General features: G+C 38.3%; 1 protein-coding gene across 3 annotated transcripts in view; it reads left to right on the top strand.

The window, feature by feature from the left end:
• Positions 1-19,624, top strand: part of ydjc (YdjC chitooligosaccharide deacetylase homolog) — a 62,295-nt gene that overhangs the window by 10,085 nt on the left and 32,586 nt on the right. For all 3 annotated transcript variants that reach the window (XM_085908997.1, XM_085908999.1, XM_085908996.1), the window contains exon 2: positions 15,440-15,615. In XM_085908997.1, the coding sequence (XP_085765123.1) occupies positions 15,452-15,615 (164 nt within the window). In that variant the 5' untranslated portion in view covers positions 15,440-15,451. The remainder of the gene's footprint in view (positions 1-15,439; positions 15,616-19,624) is intronic.

Below are 19,624 nucleotides of genomic sequence, written 5' to 3'. Positions count from 1 at the left end.
GGATGTATTGCAAGTCAATAAGAAGAGTGTTTTTTTTTCCTTGCCAAGCCATGCAACGTGTCCACCTTCAGAATTACCACACTTCACTGAACCAGGGGAATCATGCATAGTGAAACCAAAGTGAGTCACGGTTGCTTATGAATCTCCTGTTGCATTGTGGTCTAGAACACAATATTAAAGCTTTTTAAACCCTCCCCGCTTGGGGGGTGGACCTAGCAGTGACCACAAGGGTGAGAAGCGGGTGGAAGAAATTCAGGGAACTCATGCCCTTCTTAACATCTAAGGCACCATCCCTGAAGATGAGAGGCCAAGTGTACTCAGCCTGCGTCAGAAGTGCTATGACGTACGAAAGTGAGGCATGGGCCCTGAAAACAGAAGAGGAAAACAAACTTAACAGAGCAGAAATGAAGCTGATCAGATGGAAGTGTGGTGTGTCAATGAGGGAGGAAAAGACCAGTGCAGAGCTGAGAAAGAGGATGGGAATGGAGGTCATAGTGGATGTGGTGAGGAGAGGCAGACTGCGATGGTATGGACAGGTAGTGAGGAAGGATGAGAATGACTGGGTGAAGAAAGTCATGTCGTATAACGTAGAGGGAACAAGACCCGGTGGTCGGCCTAAAAAGACCTGGCAGACGACCGTGGCAGCCGACATGAAGGCACTCGGCATCAACCACGAGATGGCCCGGTGGAAGAAAGCCATATCGAGAATCCAGTCCAACCCAGTGGCGCCTGGAAAGCGGACTTTAAACCGATGATGATGATGATGATGAATACTTTTACGCGACATAAACCTTTCCCATTCCCTTCATAACCATTTCCACACTGTTCTGTGCATGTATTGTACCTTTAAAGTAAATACAAAAAACTAACGCGTCTCGACTCCTTCTGGACCAGTTGGTGCATCTTCCCTCGTGTGTGGCCAGCTGCCGCCTCCTGCCCTTGAACTCCATCACGTCCACAGTGATGAACATTGCTCAGAGGCACTGTCGCAAATCTTGGACGGCAGTGTTTTTTTTTCCTATGTGCACGGCAGCCAGCTGAGCACCCTGCACTTGTCCTCAGTGAAACACATTGCTCAAAAGCATGCCCGCTCATTGTCGCTGTCCTGACTCTGCACGGAAGTGCATTTTTACTTTGCCACATCTCCACTCTCGCCCTGCTGGAAGGTTGACGCACCCTCCGCGCTCGAGCTCAGGGGCGCGCGTTGTCAGCACGGAACTATGCGTGCTAATTGGCCCTAATCTAAAAGTCGTCTAAAAGTGTAACAATTATAGACAACTATGCCATAGACATCTATAGCATAGATGTCGAAAAGACATCTATTAGACGTCTATGCCATAGACGTCTTTTAGACGTCTACGGGATAGATGTCCATTAGACGTCTATATGTATATATTTTTTTAGGCATTTATTGAGTAGACGTTTGAATGATGGCTAATAGCTATTCGTGCTAATCGCGCTAATAGCTAGTGATCATTTGAACATCTAGATGTCTATTCAACATTGAGGTTCTCTTCAATACATTCAACCGGTGATCCTTACCTTTGTGTAGTTCCAGGATGTTGTAAAAATGCATTTGATTAGTGATGGTCCAGGGTGTGAAAATTTAAATTTTTTAATACAGAAATAGGTTTCAGTAACAGTCATACTTATGTTACCTGCAGATATAAATATACCTTTTGATGTTAAAATAAACAAATACGATAATTGAACCTAAATAAATAAATGTCTTCAAACATTATCCAACCATCACAAATATAAATGTGCAATGTTTTTAAATCAAATGTTTAAAAATGTAAAACTACACATACAGTATTAAAAAATGGGGGCTATTTAATGGAACAAAACTACTACGTTACAATATAAATATATACATATTTTGTGTCGGACATATCAAACAAAACAACCAGCTCAGCAAAACAACAATATAAAAAGCACTCTCTTGTGGGCTTTTGATAGCCCCCTTTGCTACTCAGCGCTGGAGCTGTACATCAGGCATCACCCATTGTAGACCTTGGGATTACTCTGTAAAAGAAATATGAATATGGAAAAAAAAGACACTATTACCTGTAAAATAGTTTTTCTTTGAGGCGTCTCATGTCAGTCGCACATTTCGAACATGAAGCAATCGCACAGGAATGAACAGAGAGTTTGTTTTTTATTTACCAGTGGTATCAGAGCAGTATTCCTGAGGGCCCTCTGCACGAGTCACACGAGCATGCATATTTAACGTTGTCATTGTCATTTGTGGAGGGTCTACAGCAGAAAAAAAAATGTCAACATTGAGCGCAGCCACCACATTGTAAGCCTTCACTGTTGTCTTTTTTTAATCTACAGTACAGATGTCAAACTAGTCATACCGGTCCATGGTCTTGGAAGCATGTAGGTCTTCAAATCAGCGGCCTCCAAACACAAGACCGCTTTGCAATCTATATACAAGGAATTATGAACCGTGTCTCAGAAGAGTGGAATTGGGAGGAGACAAAATTGAATTGAGGACTTTTTTTCTTGTAAATCAAGCAAAAAAGTAACTGAAAAGTCAGTAACTTTGGCAGTACAGCAATTAAACCAAACAGAACCCTACAGGTTCCACTGTCTGTGCCTTTGAATTAATGTGGTGCAAATTGTTTTGGCTGTTGTACATATCCAATCACGTTATTTTAAAATAGTACTGATAAAATTGCTTGTTCTACAAGTTGTTATCCAAATGAAGAAAATGAACAGGGTAAATCTGGGTTTTATTTTGCACTTTGACATCCGCCATGGTTTCCGGAGTGTGAAAGTCAAGGCAATGAATGACATGTCATAAATGCAAGTTCTATATTGAAGATTGCAATTACAACATGCACTTTTTGCATATGCGCGACAGTAGCTTAGCATACATAAATATATTCAAACCACCAATAACAGATCAATTTCCAAAAATAACGCAAGGCAGTTGTGATTACTTCTACAAAAGAATACAGCAAAAATTAATCTGTACCTTGTGCAGTCTGGTCAGTTTCTAATACAGATGCTCCTCTTATCTCCAGGTTTGGAGTTTGAAAAGGGGAAAGGGAAAAAGAAGATGTCTGATTTGACAATTCACCCATTAACTGCTGTTAACATGACACAACACAACACAATTTTAACTTTTGAAGTGATTTGCCTTCGAGTTCCAAGGCCTGTTGAGCGCAAAACAAAGTTAGGTGCACATTTTAATGACATCAGAAGATAAACACCTACTTTTTCTCGTGCCACTCCTTAGAGTTAAATCTGGAGTCACAAATCTATGGGTAAAAAAGGGAAACATGCCATCATCCCAAAGCTCATCCGGAGTGAATGGTTTTGTAACTTTTTTGTACCCTGCAAATAACCAAAAGTAGTTTTATATGGGTCTACATTTCAAGCAACATTAAATGCCATACATTACATTAAAAACATAAGATGAACAAGTTTTAACCATGTTTAAAAAGTAAAGGATGTTAACTTTACCAAACCAACCCCAGAAAACACAAACAAACAAACAAACAAACAAACTAACTAACTAACTAACTAACTAACTAACTAACTAACTAACTAACTAACTAACTACTCGCAAAAACATTCTTGAAACATGCTCTCTTCAAAATTATTACGTACCTAAATGCAGCCCTTCTTTGTCTTACAGAAGTTGTTTTTTTCTTTTTCTGAAGCAACGTCGACTTTTGCAACTTGAAGAACAGGACCCTCGGTGCTTCTTCCTTCCTGGATTTTAAAATGATTACCAGACGAACCGTTACCGGAAATAAAAGCGATTACTTTTAACCCAAAACTCGAGTTTCTGCCCCCTAGTGGGGGGTGGTAAATTTATCCCCAACCGCCCTTCGTGCAAGTTGATATTTTATTTTATTTAAGTAAAATAAAATAAAGTAATTAACAAAAATAATAAAAAAATAATAATAATAATAAAATAATTATTTTACTTTGCTCCACTTGATGAGCTATTTTCTGGTCGTACACTAACGTATTTAATTCAATCCCCCACATGGTCAGACAATCCACAAGTAGATGTATCGTTAAAATGAATAATAGTTGTTTAAAATTATGTACATTATTTATACAACTTCCAGCTGGTAAGAGTTTTATATTTAAAATTTGTCGTCTATTTTTAGTTATTCCATAGCCCTAATATCAGGTTACAGAAATAACCACACTTCACACGGCAATGGTTGTTTGAAACAGAGCATCACAACTTCTGTCATCGTCATAGCTTGTCACGCCAAACAGCCAACCATTCTAGGGTGTTCTGATTCACATTCAGCATCTCAACGTTGTTTCAGGCTGCATGATACGCTCGGAGGATATGCTCGATGGTCTGGGCGTCCTCTCCACACTCGCACAACTGATTTAAATGAATTATATTCATGTTATCAGTGAGCCGAGGGTTTATCCTTTTACCACCCACAAGATCGTAATTGGTTGGACTTTTGACATGTAATGTTAGGATTGGTCTCCTTACGGATTAACAGGGTCACGACAAGAACGTTCCTAACTTGACCTTCTGTACTATATTAATCTTGAGTATTAAATTTATAAATTTATACAACTTCCCATTCCTTTTCTACGGAAGAGCATTAGGGCCAGTGAAGAAAATAAAACGAGGGGTGACAGGATTCTGACTTTTTTTCTCAGAATTCTGACTTTATTGTCAGAAAATTATCTGGTCAGTTTCTAACTGACAATTGTGAAATTCCACTATATATATATAGTGGAATTTCACAGAATTCTGAGAATAAAGTCAGAATTCCGACTTTAATTCAATCTGGCTGTCCGGGTACGGTGGATAGGGCTCGGACATGGCTTTTACGCACGCCCGGTCCGATTTATGGAGCTCTCTTCCACCTCCGTGGCTGGAAGTTCAGTAGTTGTTGGCTCGTTAAACTCTTTTTTTGTTAAATAAAGAGCCGTATACCAAACCCACGTCTTTCCTGGTACTTTGTTAACGCTACAATGTCGTTATACACTAGATCTCTGCAGTGCACGCGCGGCGTTGTTGACATTAAGAACGAGGAATTTGATCGATGGATTTAATGATTCGGAGTGACACAGATGGTTTGATAATATTGTTGTATAAACCCACGTCTTTCCTGGTACTTTAACGCTACAATCTAGTTACATACTAGATCTCTGCAGCGCACGCGCGGCGTTGTTGACATGAACGAGGAATTTGATCGATGGATTTAATGATTTGGAGTGACACAGATGGTTTTATAATATTGTTGTTATATAAATCCACGTCTATCATGGTGCTTTGTTAACGCTACAACATAGTTATATACTAGATCTCTGCAGCGCAGGCGCGGCGTTGTTGACATAAAGGACGAGGAATTTGATCGATGGATTTAATGATTTGGAGTGACACAGATGGTTTGATAATATTGTTGTAATATGATAGTTATTTGAAATATACTTTATATATCGTCATATGGGTCTGGAATAATTAGAAATGCTACTTACAACGGGTCAGACGTGAGCTTATGCGGCGCATATGCGGCATTGTTTACATCGATGTCTACAACATGAAGGCCCTGCAGCGCAAAGTGAACACTGCTAGTAAGATCATCGGGGCTCCACTCCCCTCCCTGAAGGACATTTACGCCTCCCGTCTCACCCGCAAGGCGACCGCGATTGTGTGTGATGTGAGTCACCCCGCTCACGCTTTGTTTGACCTTCTGCCCTCTGGGAAGAGGTACAGATGCCTGCGCTCCCACACCACCAGACTCAGAAACAGCTTCATACTCCAAGCTGTCAGGATCCTGAATTCCCTACCCCCTCCACCCTTGGCTGCATAACGTCCCGTTCTTTTGCGCTATGGTCTGGCTGTCTGCTATTAGCATGCTTGCTCCATTTTGCTGCTCTTATTTGTCAATTTATTTATTTATTGTTTATTTATTTGGGTTATTTGCTTATTACTTATTCATTCCTCTTGTCTGTTCGTTTTTACTCTTTGTGCTATTTGATTGTATGTGTTGTATACTGTGTCTATCACCGTGGGACGGTGGGAAACGTAATTTCGATCTCTTTGTGTGTCTTAATGTGAAGAAATTGACAATAAAGCGAACTTTGAACTTTGATAAAGCACGATCGATGGATTTAATGAATTGGAGTGACACAGATGGTTTGATAAACGTGTTATTTATGTAATACTTACTTGAATAACTCTGAATGTTACGTCAGGCCCATTCTCAGCTCCTCGTTTGTGTATATGTCACGTTAGCATACCGTATCGTTTAGCCTGTTGTTGCTGGTTCATGTCTGTTTTTGGTGTTGGATTTTGACAAATAAATTCTCCGGTGCGACTTATAGATTTTTTTTTTTCACTTTATTGTGCATTTTATGGCTGATGTGATTTATACTCCGGGGCGACTTATAGTCCGAAAATTACGGTAATTTAGACGTCTATTTTAGGTCTAAATATAGAGACGTAATTTAGACGTCTATAAAGTAACCTAAAATAACCTAATTTAGATGTCTATTTTCGGTCTATATATAGATGTAATTTAGACATCTATAAAATAACCTAAAATAGAGGTCTATATCAGGTTACAGAAATAACCAATTCACATGTACGGATCAATATGCTTGTTAAACACAAATCCAAACAACTTCTGTACATTATTTATACGACATACTGCTGGTTCAGACTTTTAAATTTCAAAATATGATCATATTTAACGTTTTTAATTTAGATATTTATTTTAGGTCTATACTAAAACCAATTTCAGATGCCTAAATTAGGTCTTTACGAGACCAGACGTCTAATAGACGTCTATGGCTGACAGGGAAGTCATGCATGTCGGTTTCTAGGCAAGTTGCCAGCTCGACCCATTAACCTACAAGAAGTCACAGATGAATAAAATTTAGCAAGGGGTAAGAGTGTCAACATTTTTTGTTTTGATTTTTTGAAAAACGAAGAGGATGTTCACAAAAAATGAAATTCTCCGTTGACGGGGATCTTTAAAAATATGCCCTGGGCCCATCATGATTTATGGTTCTGACCAATCAGTAATTTTTTTTACTGCAGTGATGTGGTTTTAGTGTAAACAAAGATGGCGTCGCCCACTGTACCGCTGCGCTTTGTCGCTCGAGTGAGCATGCTGTATGCACATTTTGTTACTGAACACATCATAACTTAAGTAAAAGGACAACTGCTAAAGAGTGGATAGTGCTGAAGGGGAGAGAGTAATCTCTGAGCTGCAAACCTTTTCCCGCTACAATTCTTTTTGTAACAATCTCATCACAGAACAACCGCAGATGTTTTATACCAAGCAAAACAGAAATATCTGCTACCTTTATATCCTAGTGGTAAGTACATTCTCATTCGTGACTGAATTTTGGACTTGGAATGTGTCACTGAAGCCAGATAGTGTTTTGAATCAACAGAACTTCAGCCACATCATTCTCCGAAATCCCAGATTCTCTAACACCGAGTATGGTTGCAAACCCATTGCAATGAATTCCGCGATGCCTTTCGTAATTCGCTTGGCTTTTTGCGATGTGTTTGGCAGCTTACTCAGAGCGTCCTCAATTGTTCTCTGGCTGCTAGTAGCAACAGCAGCTGCCGGCTTTCCCACCTCCTCTGTAGGGTGGAATCGTGCTGTGTGACACCTCATATTCGTTGTGTTGCCAAAATATTTTATTTTAGCGTGACAAATCTTGCATACAACGTAGCTTTTGTCCAATTCATTTCTCCATCAACATTGTAGAATCCAAAATGATTCCACACTTCTGCTTTAAAAATTTTAGGAGCAGGTCGAATCTCTCGGCGAAATGGCTTGAATATCTCAGGCTCAGCCATGTTTGGTTTCTTTTTTCTGGAGGAGTGTACTGCGGAAGTGTGCTGAGTGTGCCACTGTGCTCTCGGTCTGTTCCGAATAGCGTCTTGGAGAATGCGCTTATTGTCTTTTAGTTCCGCTTTACTTGGCATATTTAAATAATCAGAATTTGGATGTTTGCCAATCATTCTTCTTCTTCCACGGCCAAATCGCGATAAATCTAAGAATCGGAAATTTCCCCCACCTCTATAAATGATTGAGGTTTTGCAAGGTTTGTATTATCTTTTACCATTTTTACAGTAACAAACAAAAATTGAACAAACTTCTATCCGTAACATCTGATTTCAAAGCACGTAATCTATCATTTTTAATTGTGTAGCTAAGATTTGTCTTAGCTCCGTTTATTGTTGTACCCATAAACAAACTAAACAGGTTTATGGGTACAGGTTATATTACTCAGGACATTCAGTACTCGAGCGAGTTGAAAGGTCAGCGCCATATTGGCGATAATATAATTCGACAAACGGTTGGATTCTTTGACAACGCTTACATGCAGTCAATAAAATAATCCTTTTAACCCTCATGGCATACATGGTTCCTTTCATAACGCTGAGGTTTTTCTGCTGTTCCATTATTGTCACGGATTGGAATGGAGCAAGGCGACCAAATGCAGCTTGGACCAGGGTTTATTGAGGGAAAAGGGAGTTGGAATAGAGGATGAAGGGGAACAGACAGACCAACTAGCAGACTGGAACAGGAACAGAAACGAACAGAGACTGGAGACAAGAGACGACAAACGAGAACAGAGACGGGAACAGAAAGACATGAACGACGAGAACAGAGACGACAGACGAGACTACAGACAAGAGGCATGAATAATCCGACAGGGGCGTGAGGGGTAGACAGGATTTAAATACACGATAGTCAACGAGAGACAGGTGACTGTGATTACATAGATGTGACGTGACACAGGAGGGGAGGGGCGACGTTAACAGAAACCATGGTAACATATACACATAAAACAACCAGGGACGAGTCGTGACAATTATAATTTGTCTCTGTTTTTTTTATCTTTAATGCTCGCTATGCTAATAGTAATTACCAGGAGGTTGCCCTCTCAATTTAACCATTTAATGCATAGATGTCAAACCCTGGCCCGCGGGCCAGATTTGGCCCGCAGTGTAATTATATTTGGCCCGCGAGGCAATTTCAAATTAACTTCAGAGCTGGCCTGCCGGTATTATACGGCGGCAGCGCTGTAACACTGCATTCATCGCTTGTACTACAAATCCCATAATGGTCTGCTGTTGCTTTGGCGCCCATACGTCCGTTCATGACTCCGCCTCATGCCCATATAAGTAGAATCCGTGTTAATTTTTTCCCAGAATGCACCTGAAATTTTCAAGATGCCGCTGCCTAGATTCGATACTATTGGGTTCCGAGCAGCTGTCCACAAACTAATGGGTGACGTCACGGATGTTACGTTCATTTCTTATATACAGTCTATGTGCACACCCTGCATCTCCGTGCCTCTCCCCCACACTGCGACCTCAAACGACAGCTGTCACTGTGTTACCCTACCAACAAATGGCGAAAAGAAAGGCAGAAAATATAACTTTTCTGGACAGGTGGGAGACAGAATATCTGTTTATATGTATACAAGACAAACCTGTTTGTCTTGTTTGTGGAGCCAATGTGTCAGTAACTAAGGAGCACAATATTAGACGACACTATGAAACCAAACACCAGGACAAATATAAGGACCTGGACACGGCTCAAAGGAGCCAGAAAGTTAAGGAGATGAAAAGAGGTTTGATTTCACAACAGAAAATCTTCACAAAAGCCACAACACAAAGTGAGGCTGCTGTAAAGTCAAGTTATATCGTGGCACAAGAAATCGCCAAATCAGCCCGACCCTTTAATGAAGGAGAGTTTGTAAAAAAGTGCATGATGAAGGTTTGTGAACAAGCACAACCACAGGGAAAGAAATCTTTGAGGAGGTTTGAAAATGTGTAACTGAAATAAACCTTCCGTGGAATAAACTTGTGGGATTAACCACTGATGATGCGCCAACCATGAGTGGTAAAAGGAATGGACTGGTGGGCAGGATCTGTGAAAAGATGCGCGAAGAGAACTGTGCAGGTGAATTATCTGTTTATCACTGCATCTTACATCAAGAATCCCTGTGTGGTAAAGCGCTGAAGATGGAGGATGTTATGTCCACAGTAACACAAAGGTCTCAATCACCGCCAGTTTAAGTCTTTTCTGGAATTTTCTATGCACTTTTTCTTGCTACTCCAAAGCCTGAATGGTTGATTTATTCATAGTTGTTATGTTATTTTATTTTCAAATTTATTAGAATGTGTAAGAAGCTAATTTTGACATTTACCTCAGAAGGCTGCAAACGGAAAGGAGGCATTCAATTTTTATTTCAATTTTATTTAATATGCCATTGATATGTTTTATTATTATCATTATTATTATTACTATTATTGTTAGTATTAGTATTATTAGTGTTATTATCAACTTGATTTTGCACGCCTGCACTTTTAAGTTATATAAGCCTTGCTTGTTCAATATTCATTGTAAAATCAAAACTTGTTTGATTCCATATTAAAAGGTTCATTTGTTCAACCTTGGCCCGCGGCTTTGTTCAATTTAAAATTTTGGCCCACTGTGAATTTGAGTTTGACACCCCTGATTTAATGTATGCTAGAAAGATTGAGACACAACTTCTCTGCAAGATTGCGGAAGGTCTGACGGCAACCTCCAGAATCCCTACTCTTACGTTGGAAAAAGTTTACGTATAGAATGCTAAGGCCTTCCGCCTTACATCAACCATTACTAATTACCTGTGTCCAGCTTCTTTAACGCGTGTTTGTTTTTCTTCTAAAGATAAAGATATCCACACAAATCAGACTCACACCAGATTAGTTCAATTTCAACTGATCATATTAAGTCTGCGTTCAGGAAAATGCAGTACGGCGCTGGGCGTTCTCCCCAATACATGGAAGAAACGCGCCCCTCCAAACAACTCACATTTTTATACTCGTCACTCTGTTTCGTAACAAGAGGTGGAGACTATTAGTCTTGTCCTCTTACGGATATCTCCAAGTCAAGTTCTCCCCTCACCCAAACGGCCTGCTACATCTTGTCCAATCCTTGTTTGAGTATTTTGAAAGTCCAGTTACGTCTTGTCCCATCCTTGGCAGCCCTTGGACTTTTGGTGACGTCAATTTGCGTAGACAATCTCATTTGTTCATCTCCTTGGTCCTGGTGAACTGTCTTGTGCAACGATGAACTATTGTTTTGTTGCTATGTTATCATTTTTCCATGCCAGTGGCATCTGTCCACATTTCCATTCGCGGTGCTTCAGAATAACACATGATTCATTATCAAAACATCTTGCCTATTGAACACGTTTTTTTTGCTGGTATCTAATCTTTACACGTGCCACGTGTATATGCATACTTCTGAATACTTAATAGTTACTTTAACTGATCACTGTTTGACGTATATGAACTTAAAATAAACGTTCATTCAACGTCTAATTCACATCGGGTGCAAAATGGCTGGAGTGTGGTCTTTTCCGGAACGCCGCAAGGAAAAGAAAGTATTGGAGTTGACGAGTCAATTCACAATGGCTGCGGAACCTCGTTGGCTTGTATTTTATCTGGAGGACGCATGCGTATTCTCATGAAGCTGAAGAAATTACACTGCGCAGACAGGAAATTGGGCGTCAGTGAATGAGGTTGATTGGGTATATTTCAAAATGAAACCATTCTGTGAACTCTTTTTTTTTCTACATATCTACAAGCTACAGTCCTTCCGTTTCAGCTAAGTGCATAGCTTGGCATGAATCAGACAATTAAAATGCAAAAAAAAAACGAGCTCAAAATAAATTCTACATGACAAAATAACACAAAACATACTTGTAGAAGAGCCAAAGCCTTGGAAATAATGTTCCAAAATTGTATTAATGTAAACAAAAGGATGGCTTTTGTTTACCAATTTACACTGTTATTGCATGAACTCAACTCAGTACAAAAAATATAACATGCACATGAAACGCAAGTAAGGTCTTGATTTAACATCACTGGCATGTCGAAACGCAAGTAAGGTCTTGATTTAACATCACATTGCATGTCGAGACGGCTCGCTCTTCGGGTGGCCTGGTGGGGGGGGGGGGCATTGCCCCCCCCCCCCCACGATTGCCCACCACAATACACAATACTCCTAATAATCAAGTTCATAATGCAAGCAACAAACCAGCCTCCATAAAAATATAAACATGCCTATAACATAAACATACTCCTATGTAATTAGTCTTTTCATTCCAAAATCTGTAAATGTTGTGTTGTTGTACCACCAAAGGACGTAATATGTAGATGTAATACATAGACCTAGGGCAGGGGTTGGCAACCCGCGGCTCCGGAGCCGCATGTGGCTCTTTAGCACGCCCCTAGCGGCTCCCTGGAGTTTTTGCAAAAATGCGTGAAAATGGAAAAATAAGGGGTTTTTTTTGTTGGTGATTTTTTTAAATATGGTTTTTAGATGATTATCATGACACAAGAATTCTTATGCTAAGAAAATGTATGTAGTTGTAAATATATTAAAAATACCGAATTTAAGAAAGACGCCATATAGCAAAATTGCGTCATACCCTGCGACACAGCACAGACGAGTTGTAAACAAACAGGTGTGTGAGTGATGGGCCATGGATTCAAAAGGCAAAAAGAGAAAGATTGCTGATGAGAACAGAGGCTTTAAGAAAGAATGGACTGAACTATTTGCTTTCATTGCCAATGCTGAAAGATTGCCTGCATGTTTGATTTGCAATGAGAAATTGTCAAATAATAGAAGAGGAATTTGGAGTGATATTTTCAGCTAAAGCATGCTAAATTTGCTGCCGATCACCCTGTTGGAACTGAGAGGAAAGGTGTAATTTGTTTATCAAACCATCTGTGTCACTCCAATTCATTAAATCCATCGATCGTGCTTTATGTAAACAATGCCGAGTATGCGCCGCATATGCTCACGTCAGACCCGTTGTAAGTTGCATTTGTAATTATTCCACAGACCCATATAACAATATATAAAGTATATTTCAAATAACTATCATATTACAACAATATTATCAAACCATCTGTGTCACACCAAATCATTAAATCCATCGATCAAATTCCTCGTTCTTTATGTCAACAACGATCTAGTATATAACTGTTGTAGTGTTATCAAAGTACCAGGAAAGACGTGGGTTTATATAACAATATTATCAAATCATCTGTGTCACTCCAAAACATTAAATCCATCGATCAAATTCCTCGTTCTTTATGTCAACAACGCCGCGCGTGCGCTGCAGAGATCTAGTATATAACTATATTGTAGTGTTAACAAAGTACCAGGAGAAACGTGGGTTTATATAACAACAATATTATCAAACCATCTGTGTCACTCCAAATCATTAAATCCATCGATCAAATTCCTCGTTCTTTATGTCAACAATGCCGCGCGTGCACTGCAGAGATCTAGTATATAACGATATTGTAGCGTTAGCAAAGTACCAGGAAAGACGTGGGTTTGGTAAACGGCTCTTTGTTTAACAAAACAAGAGTTCAACGAGCCAACAACTACTGAACTTCCAGCCACGGAGGTGAAAGAAAGCTCTGTAGAGTATGACCGGGCGTGCGTAAAAGCCATGTCCGAGCCCCATCTACCGTCCCTGGACAGCCACACGGCCGAGCGCCGGCCCCCGACTTCCATCCACGGAGGTGAAAGAGAGCTCCCGTCGAGAAGGACCAGCCGTGCGTAAAAGCCATAATAGTTTTTCAAACCTTCTGTGTCACTCCAAATCATGAAATCCTTCAAACTCTTCATCCTCCGTGTCACTTACAAAGCCACTAATAATGCCGGTAGTACGTGGGGCCCTTCGTCATCTTCGTCATCCCGTGATCGAATCCTTTGCCTTTTATGTAAACAACCGCTGCGCGGCACGGGTGACGTCACTTGCAGTTCAAATGACAGTAATCCCTTGCTACATCGTGGTTCGTTTATCGCGATTTCACTACATCGCGGATTTTTGAATTTTGAAAATTTGTGAAAAAATCACATAAGTCGCTCCTGAGTATAAGTCACCCCCCCCACGCAAACTATGACAAAAACCGCAACTTATAGTCCGAAAATTACGGTACTAAATTTTTTTGTGAAGTCTGCTCGAGTCATATTTCCGTCACTCAGGCAGGTGAATATGACGTGAGACGACACGGCAACTTGAGAGGCACTGTGAAATAGCATGACATCATCATGCTGACTGTTTTCTCACATGAAGAAACTTGGGAAAATTGCATTTAAATAAGATATGAGTTTTTGTTTGCAGGTTATTATGTACTACTGAATCAATCAAATGGCAAAGCATAGTAAGGTTGAAGCAAAGGGGCAGAATCGAAATGTTTATATTTTCAAAAGTTCTATTAGACTACCTTGATTCATTGGTATCACACATTGTCCCACACAAACATGCCTTCCATCTGGTGAATTGGGATCTAGTCACCCTATGTAGACCCGATGAACCAATCAGAGGACATTACGTTTTACGGAGTGAGAAAAGTGACCAGAAATTTTTGGTGGGTAAACATTTGCTGGAGAAAAATTCAATATAATATGCAATAATTTGTAGTAGAAACACCTTTAAGGCAATTCTATGACCTATTTAAGTGGAATAATGCACACTTTTGTCCTCAAGTGTGGACTGACTAGTACAGTCGCTAAAATCTTATTAATGTAGGGGTAGTTTACCAAGTTCTCGTTTGTTCATCATCCTTCCACTTTTGTCATTTTGTACGGACTTATGTGAAGTTTTGTGTGTGACATCAATTCGTTAATGTTCCTTGACTATGCAAAGTTCTTACTCACCACTTTTCATGCATTTGTTTGTTCTTTTGACACTCCATGTATTTGCTAACTTTGTCACATTCTTAGTTTAATCATGCTTCCAACCATATCTTTTCATTGTGAGTCAAAATATTTTTCTTCTGTCCAGAACATTCAACATGTTTCAACATTCGTCTAGCTTAGGCAAAATACGACGTCACATCAAGCATTAATCAAAACATAAGATATAATTCAAGTACAGAACATTCTTAGACACCTTGAGCAGTCTCCGGGATTTAGAATAACATCAAGCATGCATTAAATAGTTCCTTAAGGGTCGTAATGCAATTTAGGCCATTTATCAACACACATTTGTTACTTCAAAGTGCACAGAAATACATATCAGATCATGAAGTTATAAAAACCCATGTCATTACCATATATAAACATGTCCAGTTACGTCTTCTTTATTGATTTGGTGTGCAGGTATAATTATATGCTTAAAATGTTTCTTTTATTGATTTAATATGTGAATATAATTGTCTGCTTATGTACTTTATTCGATGAGGTTTGAGCATATCTGTTTTTGTTGCTAGGCAGGACCCCATTCCTTCAGTATGAAAGTGAAAACTTTGGTATTGTGACAAGACTATTTGATACTCTCTCACTGCCAAAATATTACTATATCATATCATTAGTAACTTTGTGATTCCCACTTCAACTTTCACAATAGTGTAATCTTTGTTCTTATTGTATCCATCTGTTGTCCACAGTAACACGCAACAATGCCGCAGCCCAGGATTTTGCTGGTGGTAACAGGGGATGATTTTGGTTATTGTCCCAAGAGGAATCAGGGGATTGTCGACTGCTTCAAGGCTGGAGGCATTTCCTCTGTGTCACTGCTGGTTAATGCATCTGCTGCCAAAGATGCAGCAGATCTGGCCAAAAGGTAATTTGACAGCTGCTGTAGCACCTTGGAGTTTTTTACTTAAATTATCATTAGACCTGTTTCAATACACCTCAAGCTCGATTTTACGCAGACTTTGGGGTCTAGAATTTAGGAATTGCAAAAACACGTATGAAAGTGTTGTTTTTTTAGAGCCATGTTTGTAGGCAGCGAAAGGGGACCTTTGTTACGTTAATATAGGTCAGGCAGCCGAAGGGGTTCGTTTGTTGTCCATCACTGAATTCTCCACCCTAGGGAAGGGAATCTTCACCATCAAAGCTATACGATACACATCTCGATACACTGCCAACGATTCGATGCATTCACGATTCATTGAATTGACAATGATAAGATGCGATACGATTCTCCCATCTCCTGCGATACGGTGCGATACAGTACGATTTAATTTTAAAAGAATGTCATCCAGTGCGATACGATACGATGCAACTGCATCTTACAGGTCGTATTGATTTTCCGATGTATATCGGTAAATCTTCCCAACCCTAGTATACTAAAGATGGGAATCTTCACCATCAAAGCGATACGATACACATCTCGATACACTGCCAACGATTCGATGCATTCACAATTCACGGAATTGACAATGATAAGATGCGATACAATTTTCCCATCTCCTGCGATACGGTGATATAGTACGATTTAATTTTAAAACAATGCGATCCAGTGAGATACGATGCGATGCAACTCTATCTTACAGGTTGTATCGATTTTCCGATGCAGATCGGTGAATCTTCCAACCCTACTCCACACACATCAAAGCCATTTCATGAAAAGACAAGCAATATGCAGATGACAATATCAGGTGGATTGAATAAGTCATTTTGATGCTATGTGAATTGGATAGAAGAGAGAATAAAGCAGCCACTACTGTGTCTGGCCATGCTATGTGGATGAGGTGCTTCCGCGAACTTCCCACTACCCGGATCAAAAACAATCCTAGCTATTGCTCACTGTAATAAAGCAGTCATAAAGCTCAAACAGCCTAACTACCGTATTTTTTGGAGTACAAGTCGCGTTTTTTTTCATAGTTTGAGTAAGGGGGCGACTTATACTGCGAAGGCCTTCACACTATTGTTCTTCTACTTTATTATTTTTCTTCTTATTAGTGTGAAGGCGAAAGCCTTCATACTATTGTTATTCTACTTTATTTTTTTTAATTATTATTAGTGTGAAGGCGAAGGCCTTCACACTATTGTTATTCTACTTTATTTTTAGTGTGAAGGCGAAGGCCTTCACACTATTGTTATTCTACTTTATTTTTCTTCTTATTATTATTAAACAATTTATTCCTCCCACTTTTTTGACACCTAACTACTCCCACATGCTTTAACCGATTCACCCCATTCCAACTTTCACACGTTCCAAAAATTCACGGCATGATTGCTAGTATTTTATTTGTTCATAACATTTACCGTTTTTGCATAATTAGCAAATTTGTGCCTTAAAATCCCCCATTCATTCTTAATGGCGCATTAGACACGAGCAACGTTCAAGAGGGAGTTCGAATTTTGACATCTGACAACTTTTTTCATGATTTCTTTCCTTAACTCATTTATTTAACTCTTTTATTTTTTATTTATTTATTTTTCATTCATTCATTTAGTTATTCATTTAATTTTAAGTTAAAAACATCATTTTACCGTTTTAACGGCATTTACCATTTTTATTTCTCGTTTAATAGCATCATTCCACCGCAGCAACACTAAGTCGCTGTTTAGCTCAGTAAGAAGACAATGGCGCTTTGAACACGAGCCACTTCCGCGAGGGAGTTCGAATCCCGCTTGGCCATAATTTTTTTATTCATTAATTTCTCATTCATTCAATTTTAACACATTTTAATAATTATTTTCATCATCATTAGTTTACCATTTTTATTTTATTTAATCATTATTAATTAACCATTTTTATTTCATTTAATCATTATTTTGAGCGCATTAGACACGAGCGACGTTCACGAGGGAGTTCGAATTTTGACATCTGACAACTTTTTTCATGATTTCTTTCCTTAACTCATTTATTTAACTCTTTTATTTTTTATTTATTTATTTTTCATTCATTCAATTTAGTTATTCATTTAATTTTAAGTTAAAAACATCATTTTACCAAACGTCATTTACCATCTTTATTTCTTGATTAATAGCATCATTCCACCACAGTAACACTAAGTCGCTGTTTAGCTCAGTAAGAAGAGAATGGAGCTTTAAACACGAGCGCTGTTCCCGTGTGAGTTCGAATCACGCTTGCCCATTATTTTTTTTTCATTCATTCAATTTTAACACATCACTTTAATAATTATTTTCATCATCATCATTAATTTACCATTTTTATTATATTTAATCATCATTATTAATTTACCATTTTTATGTCATTTAATCATCATTTCGAGTCCCACAATAGTGTGAAGTGCCTTCGCCTTCACACGCAATTTCTCCAGAAATTGGCAATTCTAATTCTTATTATTCTCATTTATTTAACCCATTTATTTTTTATTTATTTATTTTTCATTCATTCATTTATTCATTCATTTAATTTTAATTTAAAAACATCATTTTACCAAACGTCATTTACCATTTTTGTTTCTCGTTTAATAGCATCATTCCACCACAGCAACACTAAGCCGCTGTTTAGCTCAGTAAGAAGAGACTGGAATTTGGAGCACGAGCGCTTTTCCCGTGCGAGTTCAAATCCCGCTTGGCCATTATTTTTTTTCATTCATTCAATTTTAACACATCACTTTAATAATTATTTTCATCATCATCATTAATTTAACATTTTTATTTTATTTAATCATCAATTTACCATTTTTATGTCATTTAATCATCATTTCGAGTCCCACAATAGTGTGAAGTGCCTTCGCCTTCACACGCAATTTCTCCAGAAATTGCCAATTCTAGTTATTATTATATTACTTTATTCCTCCCACTTTTTTGACACCCAACTACTCCCACATGCTTTAACCGATTCACCCCATTCCAACTTTCACACGTTCCAAAAATTCACGGCATGAGTGCTAGTATTTTATTTGTTCATAACATTTACCGTTTTTGCATAATTAGCAAATTTGTGCCTTAAAATCCCCCATTCATTCTTAATGGCACATTCAACACGAGCCATGTTCCCGAGTGAGTTCGAATCTAACATTGGCCGTCATTTTTTATTCATTCATTTATTCAATTAATTTTTACACATTTCAATAATTTATTTCAATCAACATCATCATATTTAATTTACCATTTTTTTAATCAATTTATTTCTTTGGATTTAGCATTATTCTACCGCTTCGATAGTATGTCACTGGTTAGCTCAGTAAGTAGAGAATGGCACATTCAACGCTTGCCACTTTGCTGAGTGAGTTTGAATCTGACAGTGGCTGTTATTTTTTATTCATTCATTTATTTATTCATTTCATTTTAATTTAAAAATAGCATTTTAATAATTTATTTCATTCAACATCATCATCATAATTAATTTACCATTTTTATTTTATTTAATCATCATAATTAATTCACCATTTTTATTTCATTTAATCATTATTTCGTTTCAATAATTTATTTCATTCAACATCATCATAATTAATTTACCATTTTTATTTTATTTAATCATCATAATTAATTTACCATTTTTATTTCATTTAATCATTATTTTGTTTTAATAATTTATTTCATTCAACGTCATCATAATTAATTTACCATTTTTATTTCATTTAATCATTATTTCGAGTCCCACAATAATGTGAAGTGCCTTCGCCATCACACGCAATCTCCAGAAATTGCCAATTCTAGTTATTAAACAACTTATTCCTCCCACTTTTTTGACACCTAACTAGTCCCACATGCTTTAACCGATTCACCCCATTCCAACTTTCACACGTTCCAAAAATTCACGGCATGCTTGCTACCATTTTTTTTTGTTCATAACATTTACCGTTTTTGCGTAATTAGCAAATATGTGCCTTAAAATCCCTCTTTCATTCTTAATGGCACATACAACA

The sequence above is a fragment of the Syngnathus leptorhynchus genome, chromosome 4 (assembly GCF_054491065.1).
Source record: "Syngnathus leptorhynchus isolate UIUO chromosome 4, UIUO_Slep, whole genome shotgun sequence".
Taxonomy (NCBI): domain Eukaryota; kingdom Metazoa; phylum Chordata; class Actinopteri; order Syngnathiformes; family Syngnathidae; genus Syngnathus; species Syngnathus leptorhynchus.
This window is presented reverse-complemented; position numbering and strand designations above follow the sequence as displayed.